The sequence below is a fragment of the Chanos chanos genome, chromosome 5 (assembly GCF_902362185.1).
Source record: "Chanos chanos chromosome 5, fChaCha1.1, whole genome shotgun sequence".
Taxonomy (NCBI): domain Eukaryota; kingdom Metazoa; phylum Chordata; class Actinopteri; order Gonorynchiformes; family Chanidae; genus Chanos; species Chanos chanos.
Window position 1 is genome coordinate 42,850,419 of NC_044499.1, and position 19,231 is coordinate 42,869,649.

Sequence of the window (19,231 nt, forward strand, 5' to 3'; positions counted from 1 at the left end):
AAAAGGAAGACACCTAAAATCTAAGGTGCTGTGCGACTGAAGAACAGGTGTAAGAAACACTGACATCCAATACAACCCAATGGAGATAAACTTGTAAACACTGCCCTCCAATACACACTAATGGAGATAAACTTGATACACCTGCTCAACAAAAGATAAGGGAAAAAAGTAAAAATTAACTACTCAAAGATATCAGCAACCTGTGCTCGCAAACCTAGGACATTCAGTGTGCCGGGGGAAGATTTTGGAGGTGGAGTACACTACTAGCATACCCAATGGACTGGTCCCTCATCTAATCAATTGTAATAATTTATGATAAAACAATTTGCTTACAATGTCTTGTAAATGCTACTTTGGTACTAATGACAGTCATTCACGGTAGTACATACATTGTTTAAGGACCTTTCAGTCCCATTAGTTTTGGCATGAGTGTGTAACACCTGTATATTTCACTCTTTAGGTTGGTATGACAGTGAGGTTCAGGTATGAATCAGAAACAGTACACGCGCGGATAGCGTTTGTCTGAAATCTCTCTCTTACGTGCTCCATCAAGATGGCTATCAAACAAGGCAGACAAAACCAGACAAGAAAATCATGACAGGCATTTTCGTTTTAGATTCATGTCTTGCCTTTCATCAACAAAAGTAGGTCAGGATCTGTCACTGCTGCATGTTCATCTATGATACACTGAAAAGGGGTGATGTTGTAAAGGTCCCTTACAGGAGCTACTAATCAACAGCATCAAAGAATACACCAAATCTATCACACACAGATGAGACAAAGACATTGCTAAATTGAATAATGTTTATTATTAGTCAGGTTACAGGTGATGGAAATCACTTGACATTTTTCAAATCCTACTATACAACCACCCGACTTGCTCTGTCCCTCCTCAACACATAATTATGCAAAACAAACCACTTTCACTGTAGGAAATTGTTAAGAGTAAGTTTTGTGACCAATAAAATACAGTCTATTTGATTTGATAAGACTGCAACCACGGTGTGGAAAAATGCTACAAAGCAACGTTCGCTAATAAAGTCAATATCGGGAGCAGTGGAGCGAGCAGAACTGTATAGAGGCGACAAGCCAAGCCCAGCAATCTGGGTTCTGGTTCTGGAATGAAGATGGGCATGGTGCAGCTGAATCAGTAGGAGCCTTGGTTCTGGTTTCTGTAGCCTCCTCGCTGGTAATTCTGTTTCTGTTGATATCCGCCTTTTTGATCTGGGGATAACAAACATGAAGATAAATGAGAAAGGGTGAGGATTGGAGGAGAAATAGAAAGAGAGGAGCCAATTTTTTTTTTTTTTTTAATTTCCCCCTCAGAAAGGGGGAGCAGAGGAGGGAGCCCTGAAAGGAACCCCAGATCCCTAAAAGAGCATGTGATGGGATGGGATGTTTGTCCCTGTCTTACTGTAGCTGAGTGGAAAAGAGAAGAGGGGTATGAGTGAGTGAATGAACTGATTCATAAGCACATCACTGCTAACCCTCCTCTTGGTCTGAAACTAAACTGCAAGAGTAGGTACAGCGGACATGCACACAACACATAAGACTACAATCGCCCTGGTGCACCGTTTGATTTGTGCAACTGTATGAGAACAGATGTGTTTCAGATCAGAGCACACTCACCTCGCTGATAGCCCTGCTTCTGTTGGTAGCCTCCTTTCTGATCTGTAGGAGAGAGGGACATTACTACATTTTCTCACCTCCGCTGAAATGGTTATTACTACAGCACTGAATGAGTTCTACTCTATTACTGTTGACTATAAAGAAAATTTGCGTTCAACTAGCAGCGGTTGGTCTATGTTACTGTCAATAAAGACACACAGTTCAAATGGCCATTACAGGCTGCTCTTTGAGAATTATACAGTTTTATATCTGTTAACGTCAGAGTTTCTGTTGCTATGGCGCTTACCCCTGTTAAAGTAGCCTCCGTAGACGCCCTGTTTGAGGTCAAAGACACGCTCGTTGTTCTCCACCAAGCCGCCCAGTTTCTCAGCCAGCTGCAGGGCCATGTTCTGCAGGGAGGTGGGTTCTGTCCTGTGCATCACCACCATCTGAGTGGGCTGGTCAAGAGATGCCTGAGACAAACAGATATATACATTAAATATATAAATGACTGAGTAAATCAATCTAACAGGATAAAGAAACTGGTCAAAATATATTAGTGGTTTACCATTAGCTCTTCATTGATGATCATCTTGCTGATGATGCTGTGCACTGTTGGTAACTCCAGCTCAAACATTTCAGACAGCGTCTCCATGCTAACAAGAGAGACAGATAACTCGTCAGTGGCTGTACACAGAGACAAAAGCCTGAAGACACTACAGTGTAAAATTCCACTGGTCCGTACCTGATCGAATCATACACGCTGCTGTATGTGAACAGGTAGGTACGCAAAGATTCCTCCTGGATCTTTCTGTAAGGTCAGAGAACATTAAAAAAAAACTGTTATACATCATGTAAACAGATACATATCCATGCCCCCATATCCAACATTTTACCCAGATCCACCTGGGTGTGAGTCTACCTGACAAGCATCTCTCTCACACGCTGTGCTTCTGGGAACAGGTCCCACACTTTGCTGTTCATCTTCTCGTTGATGATGAAGGAGTGGCAGGTGCGCCAGTCGCCCATTTTCATGGCCTTGCTGGCGGCCACTACGTGCTCTCTCATGCTCTCAGGCGGCCCTGAATAATGCAGAGAGACAAACTGCTTCAGCGGTTTGCTGCACAAACACACAATTCACTTACTGACACCATGGAAACAACTGTTCAACAATACTGAACATTAATGTATACCCTAAATATATATATATATATATATATGTTTTGGGTCATGACTAGGTCATGAATTTATATGGAGTGGATATAACACATATCAAAGACATAAATGAAGTTATCTTAATTTTAATCTGATCTGAAACCTTTCACAGTGTCTGTAGCACACACTCAAGACAACAGAGGGGAAAAAAAGAACTTGAATTTGCTTCAAGTTTCAAATTCCAAATTAAATCTGATGTCCAAGTTTTGATTATCAGGACCCGGGTTTCAACAGAGTAAACCACGCCTAAGCCCAGTATCCCTATAACTCACCGAGCAGTGGCTGTCTCTCTCCCACCCTCAGCTGGTGGTGGAACTGTTTGCTGATCATTCTGCGACGAGCATCAAACTCATGAGCAGCCATGTATGGGATCTCCAGCAGCATGGCTGAAACCAGGTACACACACTCCAGCAGCTCCAGGTTGATGTGCATGTGGAATGGAACCTATGAAAGACAAGCTTCCATTACTAACAACACATCAATGCTATACACAATCAGAGTTCAGTTTATATACAACGGATACATAAACTGAACTCTGATGTTCACTGGAGTCAGAGAAAGTTTAATATTCATTTATAACGTCCTCTGTGAGGTCATTATACAACTACTTTCAAACTCTCACGGGACACAAATTCGGACAGAATTCAGTTTAGTATCATCTTGCTTCTCCTCCCCGGGCTAAGCCTTCTGTTGAGTGAATGTCACTGAATTATCAGTAAACCTGAGCGTTTGGTGTTGCGCTGTGCAGCTACCTGTCGTCTCTTCTCGATCTTCTCCTGCTCTGCGTTCCTGTCCTGCATGTTCCTCATTAACAGGCCCTGGCCCAACAGCTCTTTGGCACGTCCACTCGACTGGATGTCCAGCAATGCATTGTGGGCATCCTTGATCATGCCCTGACGGAACGCGCAGATGCCCAGCTGCACCATGGTCCTGTTGTACAGGATCTGAAAACCAGGGAGATCTCCAAGGTAAGGTCACTAGTCCCAGACAAACTTTATTTCACCAAACATTCAAAGTATAGCTTTATGATTGTAACTGTCTTGAGTATGACTGTCTGTATGAGCAAGTCTTTTGTCTTGTGATTGCACAAACCTACATGGGTGAGGTTATTGCATTTTGGTGTGTATGTGTGCGCGCGTACCTGCACAGGTGGGTCAGCATGCTGAATGTTGTCTTGGAGATGACTCATGAGCATCAGGTCGCGTGCCTGGTACCAGCGGCTGTGCAGGGCATGATGGTAGATGTGACAGAGGATGGCGCAGGTGCGAATACGGTCGGTTCTGTCTTTGGCGTAGATGAACTTGCAGAGACGGTCCATGATAACCGCGCTGTCCTCCCCCTCGCTTTCCTCCTGATCCTGTTCAGACTGACACACAAAGACCAACACGTGAAGGAAGACAAGAAACTCGGGACCACAGCGGCCTGGCTTTTTTTTTTTTTGGGGTCTGAGATGGATCGCTTTCCTCTGCTTTAACTTAAGTGCTCGAGAGTTCAGTACCTTGGTCTCCCCCTGCAGGCCCAGGCTGCGGCGGTGGGCTTTGTAGTCAAACTTGTAGTAGGTGTGCATGATCCTACGCAGGTAGACACGGCACACCTCCTCAGTGCTGCCCTTCATCTCTAGATACTGGAGCAGCCGGTCGATGATGCCACACACACGTGCTTCGTCCTTCAGGTTATCAACATACTCTGCGAGAGGCAGGGATTAACGGTATGAGTGCAGACACACTTGGTCATGAACTACCAGACTCAGCATACTCATCCTCAAAGTGTTAATCTATCTGCATTAAAACACACTCACAATAAGATTAAACTTGTCATTCTGCACAACACACTTACTCTTTGAAGCTTGACAAAATTCTTTCATATAGACTTGCCCTATAAATATTCATGACATTCCAACAGACAGGCTAATCTAGTGAGTCTAGGGGTAATTCTAACAGAAGGGTTTACATACTAGTTGTGGTTCTAGATGTATTTCTAACAGATGAGATTACCTAAACAGACAATATATAATTTGAACAGGTAATGGAGTAGGTTTGCACTAGATGTACTGCTAACAGACAGACTGACCCTGGGAGTGGGGATCAGTGTTCTGCATGATCTTGGTGAACTCTTCATCCATCCTCTCCACCAGGGTTAAGATACAGCCGCGCACCCTGAAGGGTTGCTGCAGTGAAAGAAAAAGAAGAAGATCAAACAAAATATGAGCGAGCTTCTAAAGATTCCTCTGACAAACACGCTAAACTCAACTGTGCTCCAGACTAGAGAGATACCGGTTAAACATGAATCACAGAGCAAATATCAGTGGTTTTTAAACCACGTCAAGCTATGTACACATCCAATCTGACCTGATCAGAGATGGCCAGATTCTCACTATCCTCAGCAATGTTCTCGCCAATGAAGATGTTGTTGTTCTCGAACAGGATGTCCAAAAGCTCTTCAATGCAGCCCAGACACTTCTTCCACATTTCCGCCTGAGACGGAGGACAAGAAGGAGGGGAAAAAAAAACAAAACTGATTGATGGAATCCAATTCTGTAATTCATTTCTTTTTATAGTGCTTTTTAGGCACTAAATACGTAATGAAAACTACCATTCCAAAGGGGTCCGCTTACCTTCATGAAGGCAGCCAGGTTGGGATTGTAGTCATACAGAGAAGCGATGATGTTGAACTTGATCTTGACCAAGATGCCTTCTCCCAGATTATTCTCATTGGAGATAGCCGCTAACGCATGGAGAAGTTCGATCTGTGCGGCTCTGAGGGACAGCGTGAGCGAGAGAGACAATATATCGCCTCGGGTTAATCGTGATGATGACTCTAACAGTGAGTTGTCACACACTTGTCGACGTTGTGTCAATGACAGAGATGTAAGTGTGTTGCTTTATCAGAACTCTACCTGTCAGTTCCCTTCTTGCCACGAGCCTGCAGGATCTCATTGAGTTTTTTCACCACTACAGCTGTGTTGATCTCTGTGCCCTTGGCAAACATTTTTGGCTTCTCCTGAGGGAGAAAAGAAGTTAGAGTATGAGGGGGAGAATGAACTCACGTAAACATACTAAACGAACAAATGGTTTTCAAACATTTGTTCCTTCTCAGTCTGAGAATTTCACAAAAAACGACCCTGATCATTCTATATATTCATCTAAAAATTCTACTCACTTTGACCAAAGGCACTCCCCCTTTCACCTTCCTCCATTCTCCACTCTCTGCCTCTGCTCCTTCCTCCTCAATTTCTTCCTCCTCAATTCGCTCCTTCTTCTTGGGTCTCTTAGTCCTGGGGTCTTTCCTACGGTCGCTGGTTGCTTTTTCTTTATTGCTGTCCCTAACAACAAGGAAATTAACAGTCAGGAGACACACAGAAACTTATCACACAAAAAGACAGGCACGAAGCAGTCACACAAATAGTCGTAATCCAGTATGATCCTGACTTCACTCAAACAACAAGTGCAAATCCAACACAGGACAAAACATGAACTCTGTCAATCCCATTCTTCATAGCACACTGTTTAACAGATAGAAGAATGACTCACTTTTTAAGGAAAAGCATGGCCACTGATGCACTGGTCCCCTCATCCTCACTCTCACTGCTACTGCCTACTGAGTCTGAATCCCAGTCTTCGTCATCTTCCTCATCATCGCTTTCAGACTCATCTTCCTGTGGCATCAAAAGGAGAAAAAAAAAAAAAAGTCAACCTATAACCTCAGAATAAACCACCAACAGAAGAGACTCATTATAGAGAGAAACAAAACGTTCTCATTAAGTGAGAGAAATCAAATGCTCTCATTGCAGGAAAGAAATCAAATGCTAATGATGTTAATGCTCCTCAGGTATGACTCAGAGACAAGGTAATCTAGATTTCCATTGGTTAAATCAAGTTTTTTTTTTATTTACCCCTGTGGCTGCTTTGAGGAACTTGCTGGCCTCTGGGGCCGGCTCACTGGCCGGCTTCTTCTTCATGAAGCTCTTGGCCGAGACTCCGCCCTCCTCTCCTGTCTCGTCCTCGCTTTCTAAGGACGAGCCTGAAAAGAAAGAAAGAAAAAAAAGAAATCCTCAAGGAAATTATTGTGATAACATAATTATCTGCGCATTTCTCACAATAATTATCGTGCATTGATGGAAAGCGATGAATCTGTACTTCAAATGCCAAGGATACAAACTAGCATAAAACAGGATCCGTTAAGACTCACCAGATTCTACGCCATCTTTCTCCTCCTCTTCCTCAGCAGACTGCTCTGGGTTCTGAAAGCAAAAAAAAAAAAGTTCACAGGACAATTAATCTCGATGAATCGAACCGAAACAGGGCAGGGCCGTAATGCAAGGAACATTTCATACTAATGCTCTCGGTTAGAGGAGATGTGATAATTAACTGCTGGTGGAAAACATTTAGAGGCAAACCAATAAAAAACGACGCTGTAATGAAAGCACGGTGCTGTTACCTCTTTGTAGCTGGCTATCTCAGTCTCGTAGTCCCGGTTGTACTTGCGGATCTTCTGCCGCAGAGTACTGAGGGCCTTTGCGTTGTTCTTGTTCATCTTTTTCTTCCCCTCTTTGTCCTCCCATAACTGAAAGAGAGAACACAGAAGCATTTTCAGATGAGCAAGGGTTATGGGCAAAACTATGTGCAGAACCGTGTGCATTTTTGAGATTTTCATTTAACTAATTTTTTTTTTTTTTAAATATTTCTTGGGTAGTCGTGAGACAAATGAACAAAATCTACTTCTCTTTATTTACGACAATCCCAGGTGAAAGACATTAAGCAGTTAGGGAAAAAACGGAATACCTGGTTTAGGTAGTCTTCCAGATCAGCCAACAGCCGGATGTAGAACTTTGGGACGCCCTCTTTATCCACTACTGTCTTACTCTTAAGGAACGCTCGACATAACTGCTCGAACTCCTCCAGACATTTAGCCATATCTCTGATCTTCATTGCATTGCGGATAGTCTTTATCAAGTTGGTCAACTCCTCAAATCTAAGATACAGTTCAATACTCAGATGAGGCTCAACAATTAAAAAAAAAAAAAAAAATCCCCAAAACATCAGATTCATGAACCAGTAGACAGCACACACTGTACCCATACGTTTACTCATGCTCCACAAAATGGAAAGTGTTATTGTTAATTTGAAAGATTTTGGATCTGACCCAATACAAATAACACTCTTTGTGTCCATAACTGACATGACAAAGATTACCTCTTATCCTTGACACTGCGCACCACTCTTTTTGTGTCTTCCTCATCGTCGCTAAGCAACAGGGACCTACAATACAGATATGCAATAAATCATTACAATAAAGTGAAGCTAAAATTTTATTTATGGAAACCAGAGTGATACTGACTGCTTGGTGAAAGTAGTCCCAGAGGGTTTGGGGGTAATCTCATCAGCGGATGATGACTCCTCCGACTCGCTGTCGGATCCGGTCGCAAAGAAACGGGACATGCCGGACGACTGCTAACACTAGAGATGGGATTTCGAAAAAGATGCAGTCGTATTAAAAACTCATTCAAATCAGACATTAGCTATTGTTTCGCCTAAACACCCTGGAAAGCACCCGTATAAGCAATACCATGATGAAACAACACGTCATTGTCGACGGATGAAAGAATCTGAGTATCTACCCCTAAATAAAAAGCCACGTTTCAAACAGTTCAGTCGAACTTCTGTTTGTTTAAAACAAACATTAAGTGACATTAAGCATGTGGTTATGTCGTTATTATTTAATATCTAGCTACTTCTGATTCCGTGCCTGAAAACCTAGCGGTAAAAAAAAACGACAGCACGCGACCGGTGATAATGCTAGGCCGTAGCAATTCTTTACAGTGCATCAACGTAGTTAGTTCACTTTACTAACGCAGGTGCAACAGATAGGACGAATTTCTGCAGTTCAGCTTACCTGTTACCTAGTGAAGTACAGAGTTCCTTTGATTTTAGGGGCACTCAGGTTAGATTTTAGATCCAGATTTACAGTTTTAGCAGCACAACTAACTGGCGTGCGCCGAAAGCAAGACTAGCTTCTTCCGGAGAGAAAGGAAACAGTAACGATGCCCCCGATAGACTATTAATTACAACACTACCACCTATGGGCTGGGCATGGTACTGCCGCCCAGCGTGATTGCACAGTGGCGCCTCTCAGCAGATGATAGCATTAACAGAAATATCAAGGGTCATATTACGGAAATCATTTCACTCTGGACGGCAGGTGATGAGCGTTGACAATTTCACTAGGGTCAATTTATATTTTCCCAAAAGAGTATTTTTCCAACACTGCTCCCCTGTCATAGCTAGAAAACGATTTGTAATGTAATTTCTGTTGTGGAATTCAGTTAAGTATGGTATCTTTCAATACATTATTGAAGTGTAATGAAAACACAAAACAAAATATAATATACATACAAAAGTACAGTTTATTGTCACAAATAATTAATAGTAAAAATCAACAATAAGTCCTACAGAGAGAACAGTCAGAGAGAAAAAAAACACGTCTCTAGAAGTTCAGTTTGGTTCTTGATGTATCATCATTTGCTCCAGTGTGGTTAATGTCCGTTATATTCACCACAGAAGCTGCTCTTCTGCAGCTTTTCCTTCATATGAATCAAATATGAGAAACTGTGACCTGGGAAAAGACATTTAACTACAGCCGAACTGATATGTGTCAAATTCATTCTCCTATACATTTAACAAAGTGCAGGGGAAAAAACTGAAAATAAAAATGGTTCTGAATGCAAATGTCAACCCCACTGTTTCACAAGAAGGCAGAATTCAGAGACTTGGAATATCATATATTACCTGTAATCAACACTCTTTTTCTATCATTTCCTCTGCTCATCCCTCATGTAGTCATTTTCCATATCGCAATTCACATTAAAAAAAAAAAATTCTACCAGCTATCAGATATGGCATAAAATGAAGCTAGGAGAGTGACACCACAGCAGAATGAGACATTTTGTTGAATATGTGCAAGTGGTCAGAACTGAAATTCATGTTACATAAATTATGTCTATGTTCAAGGCAGAACATGTTCTGTATTCGCAGTTGTTGTTTCAAAATATTGATAGGGAAGGTAGAAAAAAAAATTGCGAAATGTATTGAGGATGAAAAAAAAAAATGCACAATTAAGACAGTTGGGCAGGGAAAGGGAAAGGGAAACATAACTAAGTACTGGACTCAGCTTCCTGTAGTTGATGATGCTTTTCTTCCTGCAGGCAGGAAGAAACTCTCAAAGGAAGTAATCGGCCACTGGCTTTTTGGAGGGAATGCCCCTCGTTTCTTGTGGAGCAGCCTCAAATATGATGAACTCTTTCTGTAAGTGTTCGTCCAGCTCCAGGATAGCTGCTACATTACCACATCTGGAGGGGGAAAAATAAAGGAAAATGTCAGTTCACTAATAGAGTTCAATCACATTATATCATGAAAAAAAACCCCACCAACTTAAGACCCATTTACCATATTCTAAAATGTTGGTGCAATAGCTATCCTTACAAAAGAAATATATGATTGGAACAGGAAAACATCAGACATTGGAACAGCTGTTTAAAAAAACAAAACAAAAAAAAAAAACCCATTCTGACACGTACCTATAACAGTAGTTTGGAGCAGACCACACTGTGAGAACGGTTTCGTTAAAATGCCATTTGTAGCCTTCCATAACAAGCTGATGCGCTCTGCAGATCATGTCTATGTCGTTTGCGGCGTTAAACTGGGCCACGACATCACTGCCAAACAAGTAACCTGCACCCCTAGGACTCACCCCCCAGCCGGTGGTATCTGTGAAAGACAACAGAAGGGCCAAGATGAGTTTCCTACAGCTAAGACATGAGGCTGAAAAAACAAAATCACATCACTGAGTTCCAAACACACTATTAGTTTCTAATACCAAACGTTCCATTTTTACTCTACAACAGCTGTTGTATGAAAGAGGTGTGCGAGTCTCCCAGGCAAATCTGTTTCAGCTTTTAGATTTTAAAGCTTTATTAGGTTGGTAAGTAAATATTACTTTTATAACTTAAGACTTATACTACCTTCAGGGTCAGACCATAATAGGTCACACATAGGCCCATCATGAGGTACTTCCTGCTTCCTGTCGATGGTTCTGATCTGGTCTAGTGTCTGGATAGATGGGGAGAGGCCACCATGTACACAGAAAATCTACATAAAAAGAAAAAGAAAAAGAGTAAGGTTACAAAAAATTATTGATCAAAGGGCAACAGTGACACTGCTATCATTTTTATTGAGAGTTATTACAAACTCTGCAACAATACAGAAGAACATTAGTAAAGAAGGAGAATGGCCAACCTTTCCATCGATGATGGCTGAGAGAGACAGGTAGTCAAAGATCTCCGTGCAATATCTCCATACTGTAACAGAGCCATACTTCCGCAAACATTCATCATAGAAACCGTAGACTTGTGTGATCTGTCGTGACTCATGATTCCCTCTGATCAGTGTAATTCTGTCAGGGTAACGCACCTGCATAGAACAAAGCACGACAGAAAATATGGGTTACAGACTAATAAAATTTGCATACTCAAATTATGGACAGGCTGAAAAAATTCTTTCAAAAACAAAACTAAAGCAGTGAGGCATTGTGATAATACAGGACTGTGGGGTGGTCCATGCAAAACAAATGAAATTATTCAAAAGAAAAATGCTATGAATACATATGCACAGTAGAACTTCTGGAAGACTATTTCAGTGATTACCTTTAGTGCAAGAAGTAGCAGGAACGTCTCCACACTGTAGAAACCTCTATCTACAAAATCTCCCATGAAGAGGTAGTTGGTTTCAGGAACATCACCTCCCACCTACAGCACAACAAACAAAAATGGGGGGACAGTAAGCTCCATGTAGCATGTACAAAAACATGGTCATATATTTTACAGACAGGCAAATGAGCTCTAACTTACTCTGAACAATTCCTTTAGGTCATAAAACTGTCCATGAATATCACCGCACACCTGCAAAGAGAGGAAGAAAAACTAGTCATCTCATACTGCTATCATGTCTACACACACATATATGCACTACAGCAAATTCAAACACAGATCAAAACAAGAAGGTGCGTCCAATCTACTACTTACTGTTACTGGAGAATCCACTCTCTGTACATTGCTCTCCTCCACAAGAATCTCTCTGGAATACAGACAGACATAAATTAGGACTAATCTATGGAGTCCTGAGTAGTTAATCACACTATTATCTTGTGGAGAAGTCCTCACAAGACAGTTTATTGATCACTGGTGATAACTGGTGATAAGCATGTTAAAGACAACGTCCTAAGTTGTTTACAGTGTTATATTAACATTGTCTTTCCAAAAGGGAAAGTGTTACTTAATTTATAGTTCCCTTGGAATTATAATAATGGTGTATTACCTGGCTTTGGCACACAGAGCTTTGACCTCATTCTCCTTGATGAGCTCACACCTCCTCAGCTGATCAATCTGTCTGTCCAAATCACTGATGTCACTCATGGTGAGTCACAGAGACAGAAACTGCCTGTTTACCAATAACGTCAATGGCTGTGACACACTTGTGTAAACAATGCCCCCCTCAGTCTCTCACTAATGCACAAACTTACTCACATACACGCAGACTAGGAAAGCCTCATACATATGTGTACACACACACACAGACACATGCACACGCACACATGCACACACACAGAAACACGCAAGCACAGAAGGGCGCAGAGTAATGGAGCTGGAGGAATGGTTGGGCAAATCTGAGATTATGTTGACCTGTAAACAAAACAGAACAAACAAACAATAAAGTATCATGACATGGAATGTGCTGCACAGCTAAAGAGCATGAGCTATCACCGTGGACCCTGACACTTCAGTAGATGAGTACAAGTCAAAACATCACGTCATATGACACACATTTCAATTTCACATTCAGCAGCAAGTTTAGTCTTTTGCTTTACTCAGCGTTTGTTTGACGTTAAGCCCAAATACAAACTGGCTGAATGAGGGCCGACGAATACAAATAAACGACCAACAATATGTTAATATCACTAATAAGTTTTCTGCGTCTGGGCAAATGAAATTGATTTGCAGCTACTAATCTGGCACAGGTCATGGAGCTCAACCACACGAAAACTCGCTAAAAATTCTCACTAGCGGCTAAACAGATTACTTATGCTTACAATCACTACAAAAGATTATCGAGTCAGCTCCCTTTGTTATATAAACATTATCGGTTTGCTGACTTGCTATTTTGAATACACGTTATGGCTTGACTCACTTTACGTACTACTATTACTAACCATGCTGGCCAATGTTAACGTAATCTTTAGATGTTTAACTAATTATCACATCACAACAGCCCAGACTCGTCTGAGCAAATACATCCCTTTTTAACATAAAGAAAACGATGACAGTGGCAAGAAATGAGGTTGACTAAAATAATAATATTGCAAACTGACTGACAGAAGTTCTGCCACAATTACAAGACGGTACTATACCATCTTAGTTAAAGCAACTTCTAGTGGTTGAATGTCAAGCTAACTTTACCAATTCGGCAATGACGACGTTACCACTACCCTAATTTGATATCGGAGAACACTGATAGTGATACAGTAATATTTGGGTTACTATTATAAAGCGATGAGTAACTAATCATTGGTGAAATGACTAAACAAAAGGTAGTAGCCTAGTGGAAAATCCTCAAGCAAAGGAATTATGGCTAACCCATCTCCCTATATTGACGAAGGGTACAGTGTAACGTTAATTTAGCCCGGTTGGCCAGCTACGTAACCAACGTAACGAAGATTTCGGTTTACACAACTTTTTAATAATCATGCCGAAGAACAGTACCATATATATGGACTCACTGTGGGGTTCAGTTCAAACAAATTAGTTATAACTATGAAGTAAAGAAGCTGGGTTAAGTACACTATTTCAAATAAAACAAACATTCAGTGATTTAGCTATTCCGGCACAACCTAACCGATGTTAGCACGCAACCTCCTAGCCGGGAGAAGGCCTAGGAAAATTAGCCGTTTGAATTATATCTAGTGGGCTATATGAGCTAGCTTGCTATCAGTAGATAGCTTCGATTGGATAATAACGCGAAATGACGAATAAATGCAGAATTAAAATCGACCAAACTTACCGTAAACACACCTACTGTCTCTAACCTGCTCTCTCAGAACCAGCTGACAGATAAATGTTTGGTGTGATTACGATTTTCTCAATTTAATAGGTCGCCTAAGCTTTCACCTAACACAAGTCTGCCGGTGTCTGGCGCAGACCTGCCGAGCGCTTCCCTCTTGAAAGCCTGTGACGAAGGCAAACTGGATCTACCCTGTTTGACTCTGTGTTCAATTCCGAGCTCCCCCTGCAGACGTATTACAGTTTGAATGACTCACTGAAGAAACATGCAATCGAGGGAAACAGAAAATGTCTTTATTTCTATCACGTAATAATAATAATAATAATAATAATAATGATAATAACAACAACAACAACAATAATAATAATAATCAGTGCAAAATTAATCAATTTATTTGGAAATGATAAACAAGCCCAATACTTTCAAGTGCTAGTCACAAAAAAGAAAAAAGAAAAAAAAAATCATGGAATTTCTTCGACTTATAAAAAGATTAACAATTGCAACATCATAATACATAATAAATTGTAGAAGAGACGCCACTCTTTGGACCCTCTCATTACTCTTTTGTCGTCTTCTTCAGTTTACTCTTCAGCTCTGACATCATCATGGGGTTACCCATTCTAAATTGTAAAAAGACAGTAACAAGCAAGATAAAGGCTTAGTGATCCCTTTCATGTGTTTGTTATTGTATTATGAGCATACATTCTGGGTAAATTTTGCGTGTGTGCATGTGTGTATGTGTGTGTGTGTGTGTGTGTGTGTGTGTGTGTGAGTGCATGCACACGGGCATGTGCGCGCGTGTGTGTCTGTGTCTGGAAGGTGGTGGTTTCATAAGGTCTACTAAAAATAACAACACTATGGACACTCTACCCAGGATGTCGAGGAGGTGTCCATTTTGCTTTCTTTGGGGCCTGCTCTTTCTGGTCAGAATCACCTGAACGTTCCTCTGTCTCAGATTTCTGTATAGAAAAGAAATTAAATATGTCTAAATAGTAAATCATATGAAAAATGACATAATTTCAGCCACCAAGGACAACCTTACAAAACTGCTGAGCAAAATAAGGTATAACAGAAGCAGCAGATATTTTTCATCCTCTGCTTTCATTCTGTTGTGTATGTTTACCTGCTCCTGTGAACCTGGACTCTCTGCACTGTCTTCTCCTCTGACCCTTCTGCCAGCATCTGTTTTCCTCAATACAGGGAGCCCTGCACCCAAACCTGAACAAATAGTGTTGTAATGAAACCACAACACTGTAGTGTAAGTATGCAATCTGGCAAATACTCAAACATTTTTGAAATTACAACCAATGGCATAGAGATTGACAGTGAGAAAGGTTTTCACTATCTGTTTGTGTCTGATTTACCAGGAAGTTTGAATCCAATAACCCCTGGACCTGCCTTCGTGATTCCTACTCCCTGTTGTCTGTTTCCAGTAGTGCACTCTGAGGGCTGAGATGCAGACAAGGGCACAGCTGAGGCCATGTTTAAGAGGGATCGGGGGTTTTTAGGCCGTCGAATGAGTGGGTTCTTCACAGATATTCGAGATTTCTGAACTGTGAAATCCAAAGGCGATGTCTCGATCCACTGAACACAATACGAAAAAGAAAATCTGGGTGTGTGAATTGGTATTACTCCTAAGACATGCAAAACACATTTTCTGAGGAACAACTTGAAATGAGTCAAGCTCCTTAATACTACTGCACTAATTTTTTTTTTGAAAAACACAAAATCTTACCTGCATATAATCTGTTTCTGTTCCAGCCTTTTCCCCTTTCACGTCATGCACTTGTATGTCTTCAAAGCGTCTTTTCATTGCTGTGTTGCCGTGTACCTTTGGATTTTCATGACTCTCTACCTTTTCACCAGAGTTAATTTGTTGGTCTTCCTGTCCTCCCCTTGTGGCCACATCAAATTCCAAAACAGACACCACAGCGTTATCTTTTTGGCTGTCATCTACCCTTACGTCACCTTCTGTTTTTACATCTTCTGTTTTCTCAGACTCTTCTCCTAATTTCGATGATTCTGCATCTTTTGGTGCTCCTTTGACTTGTAACTCACTTTCATTTTGTAAATCCTCTTGCAGCAAGTGAGTTTCTCTTTCCACATTTTCCTGAACTTTCTGTGAAGTTTCAACAACTTCCATAGGTTCTGGCTCTCTTACTAAGTCACTCTCCATCTCCATTATTTCTGCTGATAATTCAGTTTCTTTTTTCACTGATTCTTCAGAAAACATAGGGTTCCCCTCTGTTGATTCTTCCTCTAATAATCTTTCTGTGCCCCCCTCTATATGGAGGGCAACAGTTTCTAGCTCTCTAAATATTCCAAAATCTCCCTTTATTTCAACTTTGTTTATCTCATTGTCTATGATTTCATCTGATGAAGTTGTTTCAGTTTCCATTTCAGGCTCCATGGACTCTGTGTAACTTTGTGTTAAGTCCTTAAGTGATGCACATCCATCCTCACCTACTTCACCCTCTGGCTGTTCATCCAATCTGGCGTTGGTAGTCTGAATCGACTGATTCAGTATACCCTCCTCAGCACTATCGTTTTGGCTTATATCTGATCTTATGTCACCTTCTGTTTTTGTATCCTCTGTTTTTTCAGGTTCATTTCTTAATTCTGTGTCTTCTGATACTTGTGTACATTGTGACTCACTTTCATTTTGTAAATCCTCTTGCAGCAAGTGAGTTTCTCTTTCCACGTTTTCCTGAACTTTCTGTGAAGTTTCTGTTGGTGCTGTAGGTTCTGGCTCTCTTACTAAGTCACTCTCTGGCTCCATTATATCTGCTGATAATTCAGTTTCTTTCTTCACTGATTCTTCAGAAAACATAGGGTTCCCCTCTGTTGATTCTTCCTCTAGTATTCTCTCTGTACCCCCCTCTATATGGAGGGAAACAGTTTCTAGCTCTCTAAATATTCCAAAGTCTCCCTTAATTTCAACTTTGTTCATTTCATTGTCTATGATTTCATCTGATGAAGTTGATTCAGTTTCCATTTCAGGCTCCATGGACTCTGTGTAACTTTGTGTTAAGTCCTTAAGTGATGCACATCCATCCTCACCTACTTCACCCTCTGGCTGTTCATCCAATCTGGTGTTGGTAGTCTGAATCGACTGATTCAGTATACCCTCCTCAGCACTATCGTTTTGGCTTATATCTGATCTTATGTCACCTTCTGTTTTTGTATCCTCTGTTTTTTCAGGTTCATTTCTTAATTCTGTGTCTTCTGATACTTGTGTACATTGTGACTCACTTTCATTTTGTAAATCCTCTTGCAGCAAGTGAGTTTCTCTTTCCACGTTTTCCTGAACTTTCTGTGAAGTTTCTGTTGGTGCTGTAGGTTCTGGCTCTCTTACTAAGTCACTCTCTGGCTCCATTATATCTGCTGATAATTCAGTTTCTTTCTTCACTGATTCTTCAGAAAACATAGGGTTCCCCTCTGTTGATTCTTCCTCTAGTATTCTCTCTGTACCCCCCTCTATATGGAGGGAAACAGTTTCTAGCTCTCTAAATATTCCAAAGTCTCCCTTAATTTCAACTTTGTTCATTTCATTGTCTATGATTTCATCTGATGAAGTTGATTCAGTTTCCATTTCAGGCTCCATGGACTCTGTGTAACTTTGTGTTAAGTCCTTAAGTGATGCACATCCATCCTCACCTACTTCACCCTCTGGCTGTTCATCCAATCTGGTGTTGGTAGTCTGAATCGACTGATTCAGTATACACTCCTCAGCACTATCTTTTTGGCTTATACCTGATCTTTTGTCACCTTCTGTTTTTGTATCCTCTGTTTTTTCAGGTTCATTTCTTAATTCTGTGTCTTCTGATACTTGTGTACATTGTGACTCACTTTCATTTTGTAAATCCTCTTGCAGCAAGTGAGTTTCTCTTTCCACGTTTTCCTGAACTTTCTGTGAAGTTTCTGTTGGTGCTGTAGGTTCTGGCTCTCTTACTAAGTCACTCTCTGGCTCCATTATTTCTGCTGATAATTCAGTTTCTTTCTTCTCTGATTCTTCAGAAAACATAGGGTTCCCCTCTGTTGATTCTTCCTCTAGTATTCTCTCTGTAACCCCCTCTATATGAAGGGCAACAGTTTCTACTTCTTTAAACATTCCAAAGTCTCCCGTTATCTCAGCTTTGCCCATCTCACTGTCTATGATTTCATCGGATGAAGTTGTTTCAGTTTTCATCTCAGTCTCCACAGACTCCATTTCTCTTTGTGTTGAGTCCTTACATGCTGAACATTCATCCTCAGCTATTTCCCTTACAGACTGTTCATCAGATTTGATGTCTGCAACTTGAATCCGTGACTCATCTCCTCCATTCATGTTCACCTCCAGCAACTCTTCTTGTTCTGGTAACACACTGTCTTCCCGAGATTGTCTATGAATTTCCACCATTTTCTCCAGTGTTTCTCCAAAAGTCTCTGTTATACTGGGTACCTCTGGTAATCCACTCTTTAGTTTTAGCAATGCATCCTCTGACTTAACCATTATTTCAGGTGATGCAGTTTCTGTGTGTTGTATTGGCCTGTCTGACCATGCCTCTGGTTCTGCAATCTCATCCCCTAGTGGTGGGTCCTCCTCCAATGAAAATATTAGTGATCTAACATCAGTCTCTGCAGAAGATTTGTTTTCTGTCTGCATGGATTCCTTCTCAGATTTGTCTGGTGCACACAGCAGCTCAGTGATTGCCATCTGATGCATATCTGATGATTCACTCTGTGCCTCAAACATTTCAACATTATCTTTTTGCAGACTAATCTCTGCCTGTGGTTCTTCAATGTTCATTTTGGTTGAAGAAGCAACTCTCGCCTCTAGCAATTCAGAGTTAGTTACAGAAGTTTCCTCCTGTGATGTAAAATGGTCCAGCTCTGTTTCAAGTAACCCAGTTTCCTCACACTTTGTGTTTGAAAATGTTTCCATTGTTTCATCTGAAAGTTCAGTTTCGACCTCCTTTATTTCACTTGATTTTTTGCTTTCTGACATTTTATTCACAATTTCAATTTCTGAGACACTTGCTTGTCCCATCAATTCAATTTCTGTATCCATGCCCTTACTCAATGCCTCTGTTACTGATGTCTCCTGTGAACTAGATTCAACCATCATTTCTGTCAGAAGCTTAGCCTCCTCCTCATCCTGACCAGCAGAAAAAATATAAGTCTCACTCAGTGTCTCATATTCACTTCCCATAATCTGGTCTGGTAATTCAGTTTCCATCTCAGTTGATATTTTCAAAACATCTGGTGACACTACTGCCAAGATGCCCTCACTAAACCGAGATTTTGTGTCCAGTGTTTCT

General features: G+C 41.0%; 2 protein-coding genes across 2 annotated transcripts; both read right to left on the minus strand.

Annotated features, from left to right (window-relative positions):
* Positions 1–784: 784 nt before the first annotated feature.
* On the minus strand, positions 785–8,835 carry eif3c (eukaryotic translation initiation factor 3, subunit C). The gene is made up of 23 exons (XM_030773215.1): positions 8,716–8,835; positions 8,161–8,279; positions 8,016–8,081; positions 7,605–7,794; positions 7,261–7,386; positions 7,012–7,063; positions 6,716–6,843; positions 6,354–6,478; positions 5,983–6,145; positions 5,720–5,823; positions 5,438–5,579; positions 5,172–5,297; positions 4,894–4,990; positions 4,322–4,509; positions 3,965–4,189; positions 3,576–3,767; positions 3,096–3,267; positions 2,531–2,690; positions 2,354–2,419; positions 2,177–2,264; positions 1,916–2,081; positions 1,630–1,671; positions 785–1,224 (listed from the first exon to the last, which is right to left on the minus strand). The coding sequence occupies exons 2-23, from the start codon at positions 8,259–8,261 to the stop codon at positions 1,148–1,150; spliced, it is 2,796 nt and encodes a 931-aa protein (XP_030629075.1). The 5' UTR covers positions 8,262–8,279; positions 8,716–8,835; the 3' UTR covers positions 785–1,147.
* Positions 8,836–9,263: 428 nt separating this feature from the next.
* Positions 9,264–14,048, minus strand: ppp4cb (protein phosphatase 4, catalytic subunit b). The gene is made up of 9 exons (XM_030773951.1): positions 13,932–14,048; positions 12,192–12,556; positions 11,900–11,951; positions 11,726–11,776; positions 11,522–11,623; positions 11,115–11,288; positions 10,841–10,967; positions 10,397–10,586; positions 9,264–10,168 (listed from the first exon to the last, which is right to left on the minus strand). The coding sequence occupies exons 2-9, from the start codon at positions 12,287–12,289 to the stop codon at positions 10,039–10,041; spliced, it is 924 nt and encodes a 307-aa protein (XP_030629811.1). The 5' UTR covers positions 12,290–12,556; positions 13,932–14,048; the 3' UTR covers positions 9,264–10,038.
* Positions 14,049–19,231: the final 5,183 nt, after the last annotated feature.